The sequence below is a fragment of the Bos grunniens genome, chromosome 23 (genome assembly GCF_055505025.1).
Source record: "Bos grunniens cultivar Pamir isolate PY7600 chromosome 23, Bosgru_T2T1.0, whole genome shotgun sequence".
NCBI lineage: Eukaryota > Metazoa > Chordata > Mammalia > Artiodactyla > Bovidae > Bos > Bos grunniens.
Genome location: NC_141187.1, coordinates 52,557,733 through 52,578,020, shown reverse-complemented (window position 1 = coordinate 52,578,020; position 20,288 = coordinate 52,557,733). Strand labels below are relative to the sequence as shown.

Below are 20,288 nucleotides of genomic sequence, written 5' to 3'. Positions count from 1 at the left end.
GCAAGAATACTGGAGTGGGTTGCCGTTTCCTTCTCCAGGGCATCTTCCTCACCCAGAATTGAACCCAGGTCTCCTGCTTCCCAGGCGGATTCTTTACCAGCTGAATCAGCAGGGAAGCCCCATATGCCCATCTAAGTCTAATTTTTGTTGCTAGCTGCCTCTTTAATGTTACCACATAGTAACTACCAATAACTAATAAAACGGCTGTTAAGTTTGTTATTGTTCTTTAGTCACTAAGTCGTGTCTGACTCTTTCGTAATTTCATGGGCTGTAGCCTGCCAGGCTTCTCTGTCCGCAGGATTGCCCAGGCAAGAATACTAGAGTGGGTTACCATTTTCTTCTCCAGGGAATTTTTCCGATCAAATCCACGCCTCCTGAAATGGCAGACGAGTCTTTACCACCAGGCCACCAGGGAAGCCAGACTTTTAAGTTACTGTGCAATAAAACTCCCGTATGAAGGCTAAACAGTAAACGCTGTTTGCTGCTTACTGTGACAAAATGGAAACCTTACTTTGCCGATACGGACAAGGCCTCCTCTTCTATTTTAAAGAGTACTATTCTGAAATTTCAAGTCCCAGTAGATTGTCACAACAGGAACCATCTTTACCCGATTTGCGGTGGCTCAGCAGTTAAAAAAACAAACAAACAAACAAAAAAACTGTCTTCCAACGCAGGAGACTTGAGTTCAGCCCCTGGGTCAGGAAGATCCCTGGAGAAGGAAATGGCAACCCACCCCAGTGTTGTTGCCTGGAGAATCCCATGGACAGAGGAGCCCGGTGGCAGCAGTCTCTGAGGTCAAAAAAGAGTCAGACACAACTTAATGGCTAAACGATAACAACAAAGTAATATCCTGTGTGTTGAAATTCCTTAACCAAACATGTTTTAAGAAACAGGTGGATGTCGGACAAACTTCTAAGGTAGCACAGCTGGGACTGAATAGCTCCTGGGTGAGGCAGAAGCAACGTGAAAACTGCTGCAGGAAAAGCGATCAAAACCACAGCGTCCGACACCCGAGAAGTCAGCAGAAGGCGGTCTTGACAGAGTAGCAAAACTCCTGTCCCCTTGGAAAGCTGTGAGCTCACAAGAAAAGCCACTAACTGAATTGTGCAACAAGATTTGAGACAAATCGGAAATTTTTCAGTGAAAGCAGTTTCTAAAAACAATTTTTAAAGCATTTATAAAGGCTGACTGTACATTATCTTTTGAAAAAAACCCTAGGAAAACTTCATAATGTTTTAGAGTTCAATTTTATTAAACATATGGGCAAGTCTGAAATTATTCAGAATATTAAAATTGACTTGAGAATAATTAAAATTCAGAAAAACCTCAGGTGTGTGTCCAAGTTCTGGACAACATTAATATAGTATAAAAAGTTTCTGGGAAATTTACAGTGAACAGGTGTGTGATGTCATTGAGGGGGAAGGAGTTCAGACATTAATTAGCAGGAATTATGAATATCCTCGTTGGGTTGTTTTCTTTCAAGTTGAGCATATGCACAGGGGAAATAATTTTAAAATCATGAGGACACACGGCAAAGAAAATCTTGCTTATTCATAATAATCCGTACTTTTGCCATCAGTCACTTAACAACGAGTGAGATTTGAGGGTGCCAAGCTCTGCAGGCGAGGCCCCGTGCACCGGTAAGCATCTTTGTTGAGAAACGATTTGTCCCCGGCAACATCCGGGGACACAGACAAGCTCTCGGGGATGCCCGTGTTGGGAGCAAGAGCAGAGAGTTACTGAAGGGGGGCTTCCAAACCCTCTCAACCCCTGATGGGTCTGGATCCAAGGTGGGGTGGGGTCGCCTGTTAGAGGGGACTGGGGAGGTGACCATGGGACCTCCCCTGGGACGCAGGTGAGGGAGACCGCCCCGTCCCCTCCCCGCAGGAGGACAGGGAGCAGCCAGAGCCCCCGGCCCCAGCGGGGGAGCCCTCCTGGGAAAGGGCGGAACTGGACCCTGACCTGCTTGTGCCCATACTGGAGGCAGAAGAACACTGTGTCTCTCCTTGAAACACTTCTGACGGCAAGCGCGTAGGGCTTCCGCACACAACCGTTGTGACACTCGCCTGGAGTCAGCGCAGACCCCGGTTCCGGGCTCAGTCCCTTAGACCCCCCCACCCCTGGACAGGCTTCTGTCCAACTCGACTACAGATCACGGCTTCCCAAGACGCCTCCCTGAGCTTCCATCACCTGAGTTAATGCTTGGTTCACAGAACCCAGGGACTCCCTTCACCTCCTACTCCCGGGGTGCTACAAAGGACGTAGTGAGGGACACAGACAAGCGGCCAGAAGGGCGAGGCCTGGGCGGGTCCTGAGAGCAGGAGGCTCTGACCCCATGGAGTTGGGGTGCGCCCCCTCCAGCATGTTCATTAACCCAGAACCTCTCCAGGTCCCTATGTTCAGGGTTTTTAATAAAGGTTTCAGTACCCAGGGGTGACGGCCACCGGTGCTAGCTCTGTCCCAGCTCCTTCCCCGTCCCTGGGGGCGGGGGTGGTGGGGGCCAGGTGAGGGTGCCAGCCCCCCGCCAATCCTGTGGTTGGGTCCTCAGACCACCAGCCTCATCCGCCCAGAATCACCTGAGGGCAACAGCTCAGCTGTGGACGCTCAGGAAATCCCGGGGCTTCTAGGAGCTCCCAGGCCAGGACCTGGGACCCGGGTCAGACACAGAGCTGTGGTTTGTGTCACGACATCACAGAGGCCCAGGAGGGCTCCTCCTCCGGGAAAGAGGTCAGAGGGCCTGGCCTGACGCCGGGTGGGGAAGCCTGAGTCTCGAGTGAGTAGCAGGGTGTCTCTGTGAACACAGGGTCCAATGCTCCCAGCAGGACCGTGCCAGCCAGTATGGGTGGGCAGCCACCCTGGGGGGCTAGACTAGTGATGTTGGCCTGCCCCACGTCACCCTCAGACAACGCCTAGGCGGGCAGCCCTCACAGCAGCGTTCCAGCCGGGAAGGCGACTGGTGGCCCCGGGCTGGGCAGCCGTCTCCTCCTGAGTCCCTCAGCGATAGGTCCTCTGGGGTGACGCACACCGCCCTGGGTCTAAGGAGTCGCCCAGAGCTGCAGGAAAGGCGAGCTGCCAGCGGCCTGCGTGACTTCTCCCGCGGTGCCGGCACCGGGGCTCTGTGTGTGTCAGTCTGTGTCTTTGCGCTAAAACTGGGGGAAACCTGCAGCTTGCGTCGGCTCCTTGCGTCCGAGCTGGGGGAGCAGCTTTCCCCGGGCTCCTGTGCATGGTCTCGGGCCCCTGCAGCTTGTGTCGGCTCCTTGCGTCCGAGCTGGGGGAGCAGTTTTCCCCAGGCTCCTGTGCATGGTCTCGGGCCCCTGTGCGTGTAGCCTGGGTTCTTGCTATCAGCAGATGCCACACGCCATCCTCGTCCAAAGGAGAGCGCTTGCATCACGTTTGCCACATCCACAGATCAGCTCATTAACCAAAGGATAAACAAGGTCCGAGTTTATTCTTCAATACGACACGTACATATGACTGTTACACATCTGTATAAGGAAAAGGAGTACAGATGAACAGAACTACACCAGAAATAGAAAATGCACACGGTAAGCGTAGTCACGGCTTCGGGACTCCGTGTTTATTTCTTGTCTGCGTGGAAAAACGTCGTCCAGAGGGCTCACCGGCACCTATGCGCCGGGATGACTGCAGACCGTGCGGGGCTCCACACGGCACACACGCCGCAGGGCTCTTCCGCCCCTTCGAGTGGGCAGCAGGGGAGTGAGAAGCCTTCACGCACGGTGAGACCGCCCACAGAGGGACCGCCAGGGACGACGCGCCTGCCTGAATCGGAGCTGGGAGGAGAAATACACCGACCCTCTGGGGTGAGAAGCTGTGAGCTTCACACAAGGCCCAGAAGTCGTTCTGGTTCAGGAAGTCCCGCCCACCAAGTGCAGCATCTCAGTCCTTTAGGACAGAAAGCAACTCGCATTTTGCAAACATAATTTTCATCTCAGAGAGGCTCTAGGGGAACATGGTGATACATAAGAAGCCGGACTTTGATTCCAATCTAAGAAAAAGAGAAAGAAGTAGAATATTTTAAAAGGTGGAGCAAAAGCAGAGGAGGGCACCGTGGCCAGTTTGAGAAGGGCGTGGGCACAGAGGAACGGCCTGAACCCAGGACGGAGTCTCCAGGGGAGAGAGCTGAGCTCGACCCCGCCTGCCCCTAGTTACGAGCTCACAGACCAGTTTCCAAGGGAGGCCCCTCAACTGGCCTGGAGTCCAGACCCAACAGGCTCAAGTCTAATATTGGCCCTCCCACAACCCAGAGGCTGGAGTTGGGGTCGTGGGAACAGAAGGACAAAAAACGAATAAAAGGAGAGTCTTGCTCGTTTCCCTCGTATAAAAATCCATATTTGGTTCTAAAACAAGGACAAAATGCTGCTGTACTAATTTCCATAAAGATGGTGAAAACATTAGTTCTCACAGATCTGAGACTACATCATATCAGAGTCGGCCTCGCATGACAAATCACGCCTATTTGCATCTTTGAGGAAAGAAAGCAAAAAAATGTCAAGTCAGACAGAAAGTGACTCCAGGCAACTCTACAGCGCCCAAAGACACGAGTCAGCCAACCTCAACCCGGAAGTGGTTTCCACGGTTAATCCAGGTGGGAGTCCGTGCCGGGGGGGGGGGGGGGGCGGGGTTATGTCGTGAACAGCATGGTCCTTTTCTCCCTGGTTTCTAAGCAGCAGCAGACTCTGGGTCCCTGTCGGCTTCCTTCTCCCCAGCCTGGGGGACATGCCCCACCCCCCTGTCACTTGATTTTCTCCATTTGCTGGAGAAACAGCGATAGCCTAAAGGAGTGAGCAAGGCCACCACGTCCACGGAGAGGAGGCGGAAGCCCAGCACAGCCTCTCGGCCCTGGTGACTTCTGGAGAAAAGGGGTCACGAGGACCCCGGTTCGGCCAGACTCTGCTTCTGGGTCCACACGCTCCTATGGTTTGATTCCTATGATGTGCAAACCCCATTTCCCGTAAGAATCATCGCATCCCGCAGCGACACGAGGGTGTGGACGGAGGGGACCACTGAGCAGGAGACGGGAACCCCCCATCTCGTGTAACTGGAGGGCAATCATCAGCTCTTCAGCACACTGTCCTTAGCGCCCTCAGAAAGCCCCCTGGACCCCGCCCTGGCACTCCCCAGCCAAGCGTGCAAATCTAACTATGCAGCCTAAGGAGAGCCGCTTTCAAAGCAGAGTCTCCTTTCTAAACCCTAAAGCCCACGCCCGCTGACTGCAGGGTCGTCAGTGGGTGAATCTGGCAAGCAAGCACTCGTTCACTTGGCCCCAGCTGGGTCCTCCGCATGCAGTGGGACCAGGTAAGGTGACCAGGACTGAGGAGACCCCAAGCCCAGTGGAAGGTCCTCCATGTGGGCCGGGGGGAGCCCACACCCGGGCCAGAACACACCCTCCACGAGGGGCTTCCGATCAGACCCCTGTGTCCCGTTCAGCAGTTGAGCGGATGCAGCTCTCTGTGGGCTGAGCATGAAACCTGGACCACCTCGTGTTTTTCCAGACCCGATGAACACCAGCAGCTAAGGACAGAGTGGTGACATAACACGTCAGTCACAGGGCCTTGTGTGCGCATGTGTGTTTTAAGGAAACTAAATTAAACACGAAGCAGAATCACAGAACAGGAAGAGGAGAAGCCAGCCTTGGATGAGCGCGCAGGCCCAAAGGAGAAAGAGACGCTTCGCACTGCACTACCGGTGAGCTGGCAAGAGGCCTGAACTAATTACACGTGTCTTCTGTCTCCGCCTCCCCCGCCCCCGAAACACGTGGGCGGGTGAGGAGGACGCCCGGGTGGGATCAGAGAGGACGGTGAACTGTCAGCGCCTGTCAGAACCCCCTCACCCAGGGGGCCCCGGAGCTGTTCTCAGTTGGTTTCATCACTATCGAGACAACTGGAGCCTAGAGCGACTTAAGCTAAAAATAAAGACATTATTATAGCTGGTCTCAACACAACAGGTATTTGGAAGTGGAAAATGTGAGAGAGGCTTAAGAAGTAAGTGATGGGCGTGGCATCCACCGTCTCAGCTTCCTGGAGAAGCAACTCCTGTTTCTGCAGCAGGGCTCGGGTCCCCTGTTACATGTGAAGAAATGGCACTAGAGCTCGGGAGTGGAAGAGCTTCCAGCTGGAAATCAGGGTCACGTCCGAGTGGAGGTGCCCTGTGCCGGGCTGAGCCAAAGGGCCGCCACGTGGCGTGGCCACTGGTCCTCTCTACCCAGGTTGCTCGACAGGAAGCCCAGCACTGTCCCCTGAAGGACTCACCAGAGTCCTTCTCATTCCAGCTGCGTTGAGGGAAGCTCTCGGGACAGTTAACGTTACTCTCAAGGCCATGAATGGACAGACTAACCATGCACTGCCTCTCGAGGCCCGTGTTTCACGTGGATGACGGTTCCCTCAGAAGAGAGCCAAGTGCACGGTGACAACCTGTGTCCCTCAGCTGAAAGTAGACCAGCTGCTTGGAAGACTGCTGCTCTTGGAGGAGATGGCAAAACAAATGGAAAATAGGCTTTCTGATCCTGTTGCTCAGAATTCAAAGAAAGCGTATATTCCAGAAAGCAAGTTACTCATCAGTTGGATTCACCGGATTTCAGTCAAATCAAAATAATAAAGTCCGAGAAACAAAGCGGTCAAGGGTTCACCGGACTTAGAACTTTTTCTGGCAACATACTCACCCCTTTGAAAGGAAATTCTCTCTCTAAATGTATCCAACTTTTTTTTTTAACATATATCCACATTCTTTCTCATATTCTTTTCCATTATAATGAGCTGACTCATTGGAAAAGACCCTGTTGCTGGGAAAGACTGAGGGCAAGAAGAGAAGGGAGCAAAGCGACAGACGATGAGATGGTTGGATGGCATCATCAACTCGATGGAAGTGAGTCTGAGCAAACTCTGGGAGATACTGAAGGACAGGGAGGCCTGGCGTGCTGTAGTCCACGGGGTCGCAAAGAGTCGGACACAACTGAGCGACCGAACAGCGATACATTCTTTTTCATAGTCTTTTCCATTATGGCCTGAAATGGCAACCCACTCCAGTATTCTTACCTGGAGAATCTCATGGACAGGGGAGCCTAGTGGGCTACAGTCCGTGGGGTCACAAAGAGTCAGACAGGACTGAGCGACCGAGCGTGAACACACACAGCGGTCTATCCTGAGATGCTGAGTACAGTCCCCCGGGCTGTGCAGTGGCACCTTGCTGTTTATCCATCCTATAGATAATAGTTTGCTGTTGCTTCCAACACATTTTAAACCCTCAGCTCAGGCTCCAGTATGACCACTCTAGTGATCTGAGACATAGCAGAGACGAGGCCTGCTGGGCCCCAGCAACAAAGACAGAAAGCTTTAAGTTCAGGATGGCAGGGAACCATATTCTTGGGTGCTCCCGGCCGCAGGGTGTGGCAGGGGCTGGGGTGGGCGCAGGCTTGCCTGCCTCCAGGGCTTCAACTCTCAGCACCCCCCGCCCCCAAGCCTGGCAGAGGTGCTCAGAGTTCAGAGTGGCACCCTCCCCTCCCCACCGCCCAGAGCCACCAGTCTCCGTAGGGGTCAAGGCATCAGAATTGCTGATTTTTCCAAAAATCTTCTCAAGGCAGCAGCAACCGCAGCAGTTTTCCTGCAAAGCAAACAAAATATGACTCTTGTTAATTCAGCAAGGCTTTTAAAATTGTAATTAGTTGGTTGCGCCCCTTAGGAAAACCACAGATGACTTTTTATAATGTATGTGTGTCTGTGAGAAAAAAAAGGAACTCCTTGAAGGATCCACTGCTTACCAGAGCTGGGTGGGGTGTGTGTGTGTGTGTGTGTGCTCAGTTTATGCAAGATATTTTGGTACCACGCGCAGGATCGAAGGACAAGGCCTCTTTGTTTCGCCTGAAGTGCAGCCAGCTCCCACCCGCTGCCACCCTGCATCCCGCCAGCTCCGTTGGCATCAAAGCACAGCTGGGGACGCGCGTGGGACTCTCTGCATCTGTCTCAGCCACGTATGACCCATGTCCTCCCTGTAGACCCGAGGGCTTGGCCCCGGCGCGCGTCTCCTGGGCTGGCCACGGAGCAGCAGGAAGGAGAAACGAAACGCCACCTGGTTTGTTTTTAGAGCACTTCCTCAGCCCATCAAAAAACCTCTGACAAATTGCAGGAGATTTCTGTCCTCAATTTGCGTTGCGGGTTATGCCTTATTCATAAGGCTCTTTTTCCACAGGAATCATCTCCAACCACCAGATTTTAAAAATCAATATTATCTCAAAATTGGTTTTACTCATGTTATGTCTTGCCAAACTCCAAGCTCCTCCTGGCAGGAGAGATTGTGAAGCACGGTCTACTGCTTTTAGCACAGCATCCTTCTCAAGGAAGGCTGCCCCCAGCATTAATTTCTTAACCTTACATTTTAGTTTGAGAAAGAAAAAAAAAGTGAGAAAGCAAACCAGGAAGCACCTGCATCGCATGGACATGCGGTGGGACCGAGGTGGGTTTCTGTGGCCCCTGGAGGGGTGGGGGGGACCCAGGAAGGGAAGCTGGCCAGCCCGAGTGGCCGTCTCGGAGTGGACCAGGCCAGGTTTGGAGTGGTCTCGCTGAGCATCTGCAACAAAGATGCTGCATTGCCAGGGCAACCGGCTCAAAGCGCTTTGTCATTTGGGAAAGTCACGTACACACTTTAAAGAGGATAACCAACAGGGACCTACGGCCCAGCACAGGGAGCGCTGCTCGGCGTCATGTGCTGGCCTGGATGGGAGGGGCGTCTGGGGAGAATGGATGCGTGTACACCCACACGCATGCTGAGTCCCCTGACCACTCACCTGAAGCTGCCACGACGGTTTTAACTGGCTATACTCCAATACAAAACAAAAAGCTTGAAGTTTGGGGGGGAAAACCCACAACCCTTTGTCCTTGTCCTTCTGGCCGCCACCACCTTCCATCACCTTGGGTTCAAGAGCAAACCTCCTTGAACCGTCACCCACTGCCTTTTCGCCTCATCCTTCCCACCAGCCCCTGGCGCCAGGCCTCCTGCCTGGGCACCTCCTGGCACTCAGTGACCTCGCTCCCACCAGCCCCCAGAGCCTGCCCAGGGCTTATGGTGGGAAGGTGGTTTGCGGCAAACCCTCAGGGTTTGTGGTCGCTGGGAACAGAGCTGCCTCTGGGCGGGGCTGGGGGAGAGAAGGACCGCCGGGGCGCGCTGCCCGCAGACCTCGGGCTCACGGCTCCCAGCAAAGCCGGGATGCCCACTTCAGGGGGTGCAGATGGCCCTCCTTCTCCACCGTGGCACCAGACGTGAGGCTACCCCCTGCTAGTCTGTACAAACAAGAATGGTCTTTGTATGTAGAAAGCAAAAGCTTTCCCGTTGACGTCACATCAATCTCCAAACAAGCGAAAGGGTCCCCAGTAAGGGAACGTCGTGCCAAAGCCAGGGTGTTCGCCGATGCTGGTTCGTGACTTGTATGATGATTTGGTGATTTATTTCTACCCCATCTTACTCCTCAACAGATTTGAGGCAGCTTGCAAGAGCGCACACAGGCAACAGACCAAGAAAACCTCGGGGCCAGAGTAGATACAAGTCAGGGTGAGAGTTCGGACAGGCAGGCAGCAGAGTGTCGCCTCACGAGGCTCGAGTCCAGCAGGGCCACTGAAGCCGAGCTGCCCGGGGGCCGAGGACTCGCAGCCCAGACGACGGGGTGGCTGGCCGGGGCCAGCGGGGTCCTGGGGCTTCTCGAAGCCCTCTGGGGTAGTGCACGCCCTCGGCCTCTCCTTTGGGCCGTGTGTGTGTGAGTGTGTGTGTGTGTGTGCACAGTCTCTCAGTCATGACCAATTCTCTGCAATCCTATGGGCTGTAGCCCACCAGGCTCCTCCATCAATGGGAATCTCTGGGCAAAAATACTGGAGTGGGTTTCCCTGCCCTCCTTCACGGGGTCTTCCCGAGCCAGGGATCAAACCCATGTCTCTGATGTCTCCTGCACTGGCAAATGGGTTCTTTACCACTGGCGCCACCTGGGAAGCCCCTTTTAGGCCATAAATTGGACCATTTATTGATGTAACAGCACATGCTCGTGTGTAACACTCCTTCTCTGAATAATTCTGACAAAATTCTAAGCAAGGCAGAGGCTTTGTATGAAGAGGCAGTTCCTTGGGGTCCAAGATGGGGTCTGGGCCTGGCAACAGCTCGGAAGGAGAAGAGTGAGCAGACTCCCCAGAGCGTCAGGCTCCACCGTGCTCCAGGGGTGCCCCTGGGCAGGTCCTGACTCCCCAGAGGGTCAGGCTCCACCGTGCTCCGGGGATGCCCCTGGGCAGGTCCTCAGACTCCCCGACTCTGCAGATAGCGCTCCCTCGCCTGCTACTCCTACTATGTACAACTGTTGCAAGGACTCCCAGGAGCCCTCCTGAGTACCTACTGTGTGCCGAGCCCTGGTCTCTGGCTTTGCTTGGATGGTCTCAGTGGAGCCACTCTACAAACATGGGAAATGAGACTGTCCCCAGTCCACAAATCACAAGACGGAGGATCCTCTGCTAGGAAACAGCAGAGCAGACCCAAACACAGCCTCCTGGCCTCGGGGCCTCCCCCGGAGGGAACGCACCCCGCTGCATTCGCGGTCAGCCAGCCACACTCTCCCCACCCTCTCTCTAGGCTCAGAGGCCCCTTTAGACCAACCTTTCAAGAGGGCACTTTCCGGACACTATTTGGTCGCCAGGTCCCGGGCATCAGAGCAGCAATTCTTCCTTTTCTAGGAAAACCAAGAAGACATTTCGAGAAGGGTCAGACTGACGCGGTCTGACGATACCCAAAGAGGCAGGGGTTCCTGCAGACACGTCCCTGGACCCTGAGTGGCTCACGGCCGCAGAGTCCGGCTCGAGGGCGTCCGCGCTCCCCTCCACGCCCCTGTCGTCACTCACCGCTCCTCCCCTCGGAGTCATGGGCAGAGAGACTCGCGCTCCATGACCCTTGTTGTGACACGTGTGTGTTTAGCCAAGACTCAGGCGGACGGAGCACGAGAGTCAAGATAGACTGACCACAGGGATGAGCCAGACACAGACATGGCTGCTTGCAGATGTTCTCAAGCCAGCAGACGAGAGCTAAGGGCCCCGGGAGAAGCTCCGGAGGACAGAGGAAGTCCCTCTGGTTGGCGCTGAGGAGACCGTCCTGGAGAAAGGGCACTGGGAGTGGGCCTCGGACACTGCCCAGGACTTGGGCCCCAACACTGGCACCCATGGGGGCCTGAACTGCTGGGCATGGGGGTTCAGGGTGCAAGGAGGGGAAGACTGGGAGATTCTCTCATCAGGGGATGATACGGTCAGAGCTATAATTAAGGAAGGGATGATTTGGTGACAGGGAAGAGCGTGGGCGCACGCAGGCTCTGAGCACGTCCATCGTCATTAGCTCGGTAGGCAGGAGCAGAGAATGAGACCGGCGCCCAGGAGACGGGGAGGAGAGCTGGATGGTCATGAGCCGCGGCAGGACAGCATCGGCCCCACCTGCTTGCTTCCCCGCCCCAGCCCCAAAGCAGCAACTGTGTCTGCACAGGTGCTGGCCAAGAGCGCACGGGTTTGCCCTCCGGGAGGCCCTGCTGCAGGCTGTGCCTGACGCAGTGAGTCCCGTGCGGGTGGTGGGCTTGGCCCTATGAGCCCAGCTCAGGAGGTGGAGACCGCAGGCCTCGGTGTCTAAGAGGGAGAATCCTTCCAAGTTCACAGATCACGGACATGCTCAGTGGCTGGGAAACAGGAAGTGCTTTTAAGCATGAAACAATGAAAAGAGACAAATAAAAGTTTATTATGAAAACTTTGAAATATCAGAATTTAGATTTAAATAGTTTGAGTAAGAGTTGAATTGTCAACATAAAGTTGAATTCTGGTTCTACAGGACATAGAAACAAGATTCTCCCAGAAGTGAATCACCTAGAAAAAATTATTCTCAATACTTCACCAAAAAATAAAATATATTAAGCTTGAGTGCTATCCTTCAGTAACATGAAAGATGTCATACAGGGTGGTCCTGGAAGTGTCACAGGCCCCCTTGGCCCAGCAGCCTGCCTCCAGCGGGACGGCAGAGTGGGGAGCCTCACCCGACTCCAGGGTCTGCTGCCTGTGGTGGGATCATGGGTGGGTCTATACCCCTGTCCTCAGCGGCCCTTTCACATAAAGGGAATGATGGCATGTCTGAATCAGAGCATCGACCTGAGGACCAAATGAGTTCATTTCCCTGAAGCCATCAGAACAGTGCTTGGCGCAGTGCTGTACAATTATAACTTTCACGGTAACTAACAGGATTTATACAACGGAATTTTTTTTGTTTAATCCTCACCATCCCTGAAATATCTATTCACCTTAGGTACCAGCAGTTGGATAAAATAACAAAAAGGTGATTTTTGTTATTGTTGTATGATCTAAAAAATATTTTTAAACACTTCTACACTGTATAATGTCATTAATTATCTGTTGTGGTTTCCATATTGTCCACCATGTCAAAGTGTATTTGGACACCAATAAGCTTGGATAAAAATACATGGGTGGAAAATTGGCCCAGAATAGGTTGGTAACCCTAATAAGCAGTTTATGCCGTCTGGGTGAGGTACCTACCAGGGAATCAGCCTATTTTTACTTGACATCAGTACCAATTATCAAGGAAAGGTATATTCAGACACAAATAAAACTTACAACTGATGCCGAATTTAGAAGTAATTTCAATAAAAACTGGATGTGGAAAAAATGAGTACCAGGGGCACAGTCATCCCAGGGCTTGGTCGGTGGAAAAGCTGCACTCCAAACCCCGGAGGAGCAAAGATGGAGGGGAGGGGGGTGTACGAGGCCGACCAGCCGCCTCCACAGGGAGTGACGGCAGGGCCTGCCCGCCGCCTCTCCGGGATCGCGCCCCGCTGACCACACTAAATATTCAGGAAAGCTGCTTAGATGCGACCCCTCTGCCTCTGTGCTGTTTATATAATCCACGGTGATCTGGATGTGGACGTCGGCAGGAGGCGATGGTAGTCACTCAGGTGACAGGTGGCCTCAGCCTAGACAACCATCCTGACGGTGGGGACTGTACAGATTCCAGGAATAATCAGTGCAGACGTTGAAGGAAAATTATGGATGAGCTGAGGGGACTGGGGGAGGGAGAGGGGGCACAGAGAGGCGTTGGGGTCTGGGAGGGTGGTGAGGATGGTGGAGGGGGGAGCGGAGACAATCCAAGCAGAGATGGCCAGCTCACAGGGGAGTATTCGGGCCCAAAGCTTAGGAAAGAGACCTGTGCTGGAGGTACTGACAAGGGAAGTGAGATGTAAGCGCTGGCTAGGGCGGTGAGAGGCGGTCAGGAGTTTGCATAAGAAGTGACCACACGGGGAGGCCGGGTCACTCTCAAGGTACACCCCACCATTCAGTCTCCTTCCCATGCACTTACATTAATCTCTTGTCCAAGCTGAATATTACCTTTCTTTTTTTTTTTTTTTTTGGTGCTTAGAGCACACTAAACCAGGCAAGCAGGGAAGTTAGAATTTTGAGTTCTATGTAGGAGATATATCTTGAATGTACATTAACATGTATTCTCCAAAACTTTATGTGACCTATGCCTGAGGCTAAATGTGTAAGTGTGGGTGCGGTTACGGTGATGAAACGATTCACTTTGCAATGGATACAGTAATTAAATAATAAACCTAATACATAGTTCTGCTGAAAATAATTCTCTAGTGTAGTTAGCATCATTAAAAAGCACAAATTGCTCAATAAAAGCATTTTAAGCAATTTAGCGCTAGCACAAGATTAGAAGGCTGTGAGAGACTAATTAGAAAGAGCTTCACTCAAGGCTGAGGTGCCGCTAGCATCTGATCGTCAGAAGGTTGAAGCCGACTAGAAAGAAGAGGGAGAACAGCAGCCGTGGTTACCTGCGTGCTGAGCCTGGAGTGGAGCTTGGGATCCGACAGCCAAGGGTGCTTGAGAGCCTCACTAGCACTGATTCTCCAGCTAAAGGGAAAGGCAGCGGTTATTAGGGACCCAGCGGAGACCAGATGGCCTCGTGTCAAGTTGCCAGGCAATTCTGTCTCCCATGGCATTAGTATCAGGGATAGGTTACCTTCCAATCCCATCAGGGTAACACTATTGGTAAGACAAGCAAGACAAACAATTCTGAAATCTTGATGCTACCTGAACATCTTCCTTCAAATAGAAATAACCATTCTTGATGAGATGTCTGAGCTTCATAAATTGAACTTCTATCTTCCCGACCCAGGGATTGAACCTATGTGTCCTGCTTAGCAGGCAGGTTCTTTACTACTGATGCTTTTGAACTGTGGTGTTGGAGATGACTCTTCAGAGTCCCTTGGACTGCAAGGAGATCAAAAGAGTCCATCATAAAGGAAATCAGTACTGAGTGTTCTTTGGAAGGACTGACGCTGAAGCTAAAACTCCAATACTTTGGCCACCTGATGTGAAGAGCTGACTCATTTGAAAAGACCCTGATGCTGGGAAAGATTGAAAGTGGGAGGAGAAGGGGATGACAGAGGATGAGATGGTTGGATGGCATCACCGACTCAATGGATGTGAGCTTGAGTAAGCTCTGGGAGTTGGTGATGGACAGGGAGGCCTGGTGTGCTGCAGTCCATGGGGTCACAAAGAACTGGACACGACTGAGCGACTGAACTGAACTGAACTAAAAACTGCTTGTCTCTTCTATTAGATCACAAGTTACCTAAAGCCAGGAACTGGGCTTTATACATTTGCCCTCAAAGCCCCAGATACAATTTCTGGAAGATCAGGGACAGTGAAGTGCAGGGCAAGGAGCATCTGGGGTCAGCCCCGGCCCCACCCCGCCGAACCACCTGTCTATTGGTTCATGGTGGTGGTTATATAACTTAAAAGCTATAAAAAATAAAGCAAGTATTGTTGGCCATGAACATCTTAAATGCCATCTACCATTATGTGTTTTATTATTTTTCTATTTTCTCTCATTATTTTTCCATTTTGGAGGTTTTTTGTTTTCCATTTTTTGTTTAAAACTTTTTTAAAAATTATTTTTATTTATTTATTTTTAATTTGTTTTCTTTTTTCTTTGTATTTTTCTTTTCTGTTTTTGGGAGTTGTCTTTTTTAAAATTTTTGTTATTTAGTCTTATCTTTTGTCATTATATATTTAAGACAGGATCATCTGAAAAGTATGTTTGGCTCATCACAGTCCTCCACCCCTTCTATGATCCTAAAATGTGATCCCCTGTATTTCAGTATCAGTACCCTTCATCCACTGAATTCTGAATTATCAGCAAGACAGAAAGCAGGCCATTCATACATAACAGTCACGTGCTCGGCCTTGTGTTGATTCTTGGTTCTGTCACTTAACCGGCCATGTGATCTTGGAGTATCATCAAAGAACATGATTGATAATGCCCTCCTCCCACGGAACTGGGAAGTGGGTAAAGAGAACATGTCTGGAGAGCAGCAGCAGGCCTGGCCCACAGCAGGCTCTCCCATGAAACAACTGTTCAGCGGCGTGGAGCCCCCTAGCCCCACTCAAGCCCCGCGATCACAGCGGTTCCAGGCCTCAGGAGACCGGGTGGAGAGCACCAGAGTCACTGTGTCTACAGCCCCACAGGTGCACCAGAGAGACAGCCGCGGGGCTGGTGGCTACTTCCCTGACTGCGGTCCTCTCGGCCCCAGGGCCCCGCCTCTGTTCGCCCTGCCTCCTCCTGAGCCCAGAGGGGATGCGGTCACCTCTTCTCCTTAATGAGAAGCTTGGAGATGAACTCCCGGGCCTCCTCCGAGACATCCTGGAACTCTTGGTCCTCCAGGTCCCACCTGCAGGCCAGAATGTTGTTCAGGGTCTCGGCATCGTCGTCGCCCAGGAAGGGGGACAAGCCGCTGAGTCTGTAAGACACGGCGTCCAGGGTGAGAAGCCTTTAAACACCCTCAGACTCTGTGAAGACAGGTGCCTTCCTGGTTCTGTCATTTAAAATGGAAAGAAGGCTCAGGGATAAAGAATCGGCCTGCAATGCAGGAGTTACCATAGGATGTGAATTCAGTCCCTGGGTCGGGAAGATCCCCTGGAGGAGGGCACGGCAACCCACTCCAGTATTCTTGCCTGGAGAAACCCATGGACAGAGGAGCCTGGTGGGCTACAGTCCATGGGGTTGCAAAGAGTTGGACACGAGTGAGCGACTCGCGAGCATGATTTTTTGTTTATCAGCAGTGGTTGTGGTGAAGGCACAGCTACCCGCAAACACGAATCTCACAGAATAACACAGATGCCCTTTTAACGCGTTTTGCCACAGAGTGCCATCACGTCCTCAGATGGCAGACGCCAGGAACGTCACCCCTGGACAGTGAGGCTGCTTCATCACTCAGGGGATCAGGACACAGTTGGGGGTGTTTTTTAAGTTCCTTTTAGAGCATAGGATGGTGGTCTAGGAATCTGGGTGATCAGTGAAGAAGAGAGACTATTACTTTTTCTGATGATTAAAGAATTTACTCCTTTATCCACCAGACTCAACAGAACATGGGAAGTACCTGAGTATGGGGCAGAGTTATTTATCTTTGAAAGATCTAACTTAGGGCTTTATTCAAAATAGCAAATGGAATTTACACGGCGATTGAGAACAAGTGTCCGAGGGGCTGGGAGTGTGCTTACAGCATGTAGGTGATGACGCCCACACTCCACATGTCAGTGGGGAAGGAGACAAAATCGTAGTTCACAACTTCAGGGGCGAGGAATTCAGGAGTTCCAAAGTTCACCTTCAGCTTCTCTCTGGGTTTGTACCTGAAATTTAGGAGACAACACAGAGGAATGAAGAGGGTCAGCCAAAAATCAAAACTCAAGAAAACAGAAAGGGTGCAGTCTATAAGCAAAATAACTGCAGCTGCACAGCACAGTTAATGTAAACAGACTGAAGGAAATCGTATATTAAAGACAGAGTGTCCGAAACTGGTAACGAAGCTTCCCACCAGAGAGCCTGAAGAGTCTGAAACGGTAATGAAGCTTCTCCTAGAGATCCTTAATAATCTGAAATGGTTGTGAGAAAAGCCACTCGGAATAATTAGAACACTTGAATTATGAATTATGAAACATGACTGAAGGAGCCGTGAGAACAGACTGTGCCCTGTCGACAGCTCAAACAAGCCTAGTTTAATGAATAGAGAAGACGCGGCCGTTCACGACCGCCCAACACTTTCACTCACGCGCTGAGGTCCGAGTAAACTCCGTTCCCTTGAGGAGCTCATCTCTGCCTGAACCCTGTGAGCAATCCTGCTCACACAATTACTTTTTTAAGGCAAGTCTTCTCTTTACAGATGGACCAAATGCAAAAGACTAAGACAAACTCTCACAAATTATGGATTAATGTCTTAACATTTAATAACTGCACTGTACTAGGTTTTAATATTCCATATTTTTCTTGCATGCACTGTAGAAACTCCTAAACGTTCAAATTCTGAAGCCAGCAAAGTAAAGCTGAAACATAATTTTGGTTAATTCTAAACAGGGATATGAAACCAAGGGGTATATCAGATTTATCTTTGCAAAGAAAGATCACCCATCATGTTCTCTAACTCAATTCATACACCTATGTCCAAATTGACATACCTTCTGGCCAATCCAAAGTCAATAATTTTTATTTGTTTAGTGTCCCGATTCACACACAGGATGTTCTCAGGCTGCCAGGAGAAAGAGACACATTAGCAATGAAAACAACCATCCTTCACTCAAATTGTCCTTGAACCACAACTAAAAATACAACAATGCTCAGGAAAAACATATCAGGCCTTTCACTTTGGGGCGGGCTTGTCTGCGTGGGTATTTTCTCCTTTAATTATGTGGTGGATGAGGTTGTGGGCCCCTGCCAAGCTCGCATGACCCTGCCTTCCCTCCCCCACCAGCTCTGCCGTTGACGACCATGCCTGAGTTCAGGCCAAGGCCTCCTGCCTCAGGACTTTCCAAATGGCCTGGTGGAGGCCGTCTCAGACTTGACATCCGCCCCCCTAAAATTATTAAGTATGAATTTCCCCTTCTTGGAGGACTATTTTTCCCGAGGATTTATGAGTTCCAGGAGAAATGGCCTGCTTCATTCCACCGGCCACACCGAGCACGCACCCACATGCGAGCAGCCCTGACCCCCAGGCTTTCCCTGAGCTCAGTCTATGGGAAAGTCATCTGTGAGGGGAGGACTCCCCCGCCCCCGTTCATTCTTCATTCTCGGCGATTCCAGAGAGTTGCTGAGTTTGGTCTCCGTGCCTAAAAGCCTTGACTAAGCATTCCCTTGGAGCTTGCCTCTGGAAAGACTTGGCCCTGCCAATGGGACGGTCTCGGGGTGCAGAGGAGAGAGGTAGATAGCCCTGCAACTCGGTATTTATAGAACATCTGACAAGTGCACCTCCCTACGTTAGGACAGAAGACCTGAGGGATGGGAAAAATAGGGGATCTGACTTAAAGTCAAGTTCATCCTAAAAAGAGAAATAAAGGTTTCAAAGAACCGCCTGAACTCTCAAGCTCTAACTCATCCCAAATCTTCCCTAAGCGCTAGGAGGGGGCATTAGCCGAGGTGCCAAGTCCCCAGGATTCCACGTCCCACCCTTCACATGGGGTCATGGCTGCCCACCTACCCTGCCTGTCCAGGTGGAGGAGAGGGTAGAGTGAGGTCAGAAACACAGCAACACTTTATGAGATGAGCTAGCACCAGCTTGGTGGTGGTGGTTTAGTCACTAAGTAGTGTCCAACTCTGTTACCCCATGGACTGTGGCTGGCCGGTCTCCTCTGTCCCAGGCCACAGAACTGGAGTGGGTTCCCATTTCCTGCTCCAGGAGTGTCTGCTTGTCAACATTCAATTGTCCATTTGGTTGGGAATAATGTCATTGGAAGCTTTTTCTCTAAAATATCTCTAAAACAGATGTCTCTAGGCAAAGGCAATTTATAGAGAAGTGGGTGCTGCACAGGAAGACTTGGCCTCGTGCTTACATAACTGATTGATCCTGTATCAAGCTGTCCAATTGCCAAAAAGCACCACGACACAAAAGAATTGTTTGCAGAATAAAAAAAAAAAAAACAGCTCTGAGGGCACTTCAGAAAGTTAATTTTTTTCTAATTATAAAATTAAAGCATATTCATTGAATAAGATTTACAAAACACAAAAAATGCAGGAAGGAGACCATTTTAAGCCACCTATAATCTCCCTACAGAGAGACAAGCCTTTGGTATTTTTGGCCCCTCTCCTTCCAAGGAGCTTTCTGAAAGGGCGCCCGGTCCTTGATGACCCATCCAGCCGTCGTCTTTATTGCATCTTTACGAACGAGCCACAACTAGAACTGCCCATGCAAGTCCTCAGTCAACATTCTGAAGCCACATATGGAGCTGCCTGACTTCCGACGGGTCAGGTCCCCGCTTCAGCTGCCAATCAAACCCCGTTAGGGATATTCAGAGAGTATCTACACTCAATGAAAATGCTCCGTGAAAGTGCGCATTATCAAACCGGTTCATAGCCATGGGCTCTGCTAATGACTTTTAACCTCTGGCTCGGTCATCCCATCGACCACTTCCTCCTGCTCTGTGGATGGGAGAGGCAAGCGCGTAAATCAGGACGGTGAGAGGAGCCAAGTTACAGGAACGGAGGCCCATGGAAACCTATTCAAGGAAGCTGAATTGATTTAGCTCCGCGATCCCTGATGACTTGCAGTAGATGGTATGTTCTACAGAATGTGTATTTTATCTCAGTGTCACACTGTGCAAACAGGGAAATGAGAAACGACCGAGCCACACAGGAAGATGCCTTGAGGACATGAGAGCTGCTCGGAGTTATTGGGCCCGTATTTCACTGGTCGTAAGGATGCACAGTCGAATTACAGGGACTTCATAAAGGGAGAGAGCGCGAGAGGGAAAGGTCATAAAATAAGAGGAGAAAGAGGGTGGGCTCCCCACCATTTACAACAGGTTCGCACCGCTCCCGGGGGGGTGCCCAGCCCCCCCACCACCCTTCTGCCCCTCAGCCTCTCAGCACCTCCCCCCGGCTGCCCTGGATCCCATGCTGCCATGGCATCCTCCCTCCGGCTCCAGCACGCTTGTAGAAGAATAATCCCTGAAGTCCAGAGCCTCCTGGAGGGTTTTAGAGGACTGCTGGGGATTCTGGAGAGCTGGGGAGTTTGACCACAAGCAGGGAACTCTGAGTCAGCTAAAATTCCTCCCACCTACTCAGATGATGAGAGGATGCAACCAGGATGGTGGTGATGAGGCTGGTGTGATGGTAGAAACCACCTCCCTATGAGTTCCTTTAACATAAGCAACTTACAATAAGACTCTCAACAGCAGTCCCTAAGGATGGAGACAAGCACATACCAGGGA

General features: G+C 51.4%; 1 protein-coding gene across 13 annotated transcripts in view; it reads right to left on the bottom strand.

Moving 5' to 3' along the window:
• Positions 1 to 3,429: 3,429 nt before the first annotated feature.
• Positions 3,430 to 20,288, bottom strand: part of MYLK4 (myosin light chain kinase family member 4) — a 70,606-nt gene continuing 53,747 nt past the window's right edge. For 8 of the 13 annotated variants that reach the window (XM_086370491.1, XM_086370486.1, XM_086370493.1 and 5 more), the window contains 6 exons: positions 17,544 to 17,614; positions 16,593 to 16,721; positions 15,680 to 15,832; positions 13,862 to 13,940; positions 10,642 to 10,714; positions 3,430 to 7,617 (listed from right to left, as the gene is read on the bottom strand). In XM_086370491.1, the coding sequence (XP_086226617.1) occupies positions 10,667 to 10,714; positions 13,862 to 13,940; positions 15,680 to 15,832; positions 16,593 to 16,721; positions 17,544 to 17,614 (480 nt within the window). In that variant the 3' untranslated portion in view covers positions 3,430 to 7,617; positions 10,642 to 10,666. The remainder of the gene's footprint in view (positions 7,618 to 10,641; positions 10,715 to 13,861; positions 13,941 to 15,679; positions 15,833 to 16,592; positions 16,722 to 17,543; positions 17,615 to 20,288) is intronic. The other 5 variants (XM_086370490.1, XM_086370496.1, XR_015152641.1 and 2 more) reach the window with 4 other exon arrangements.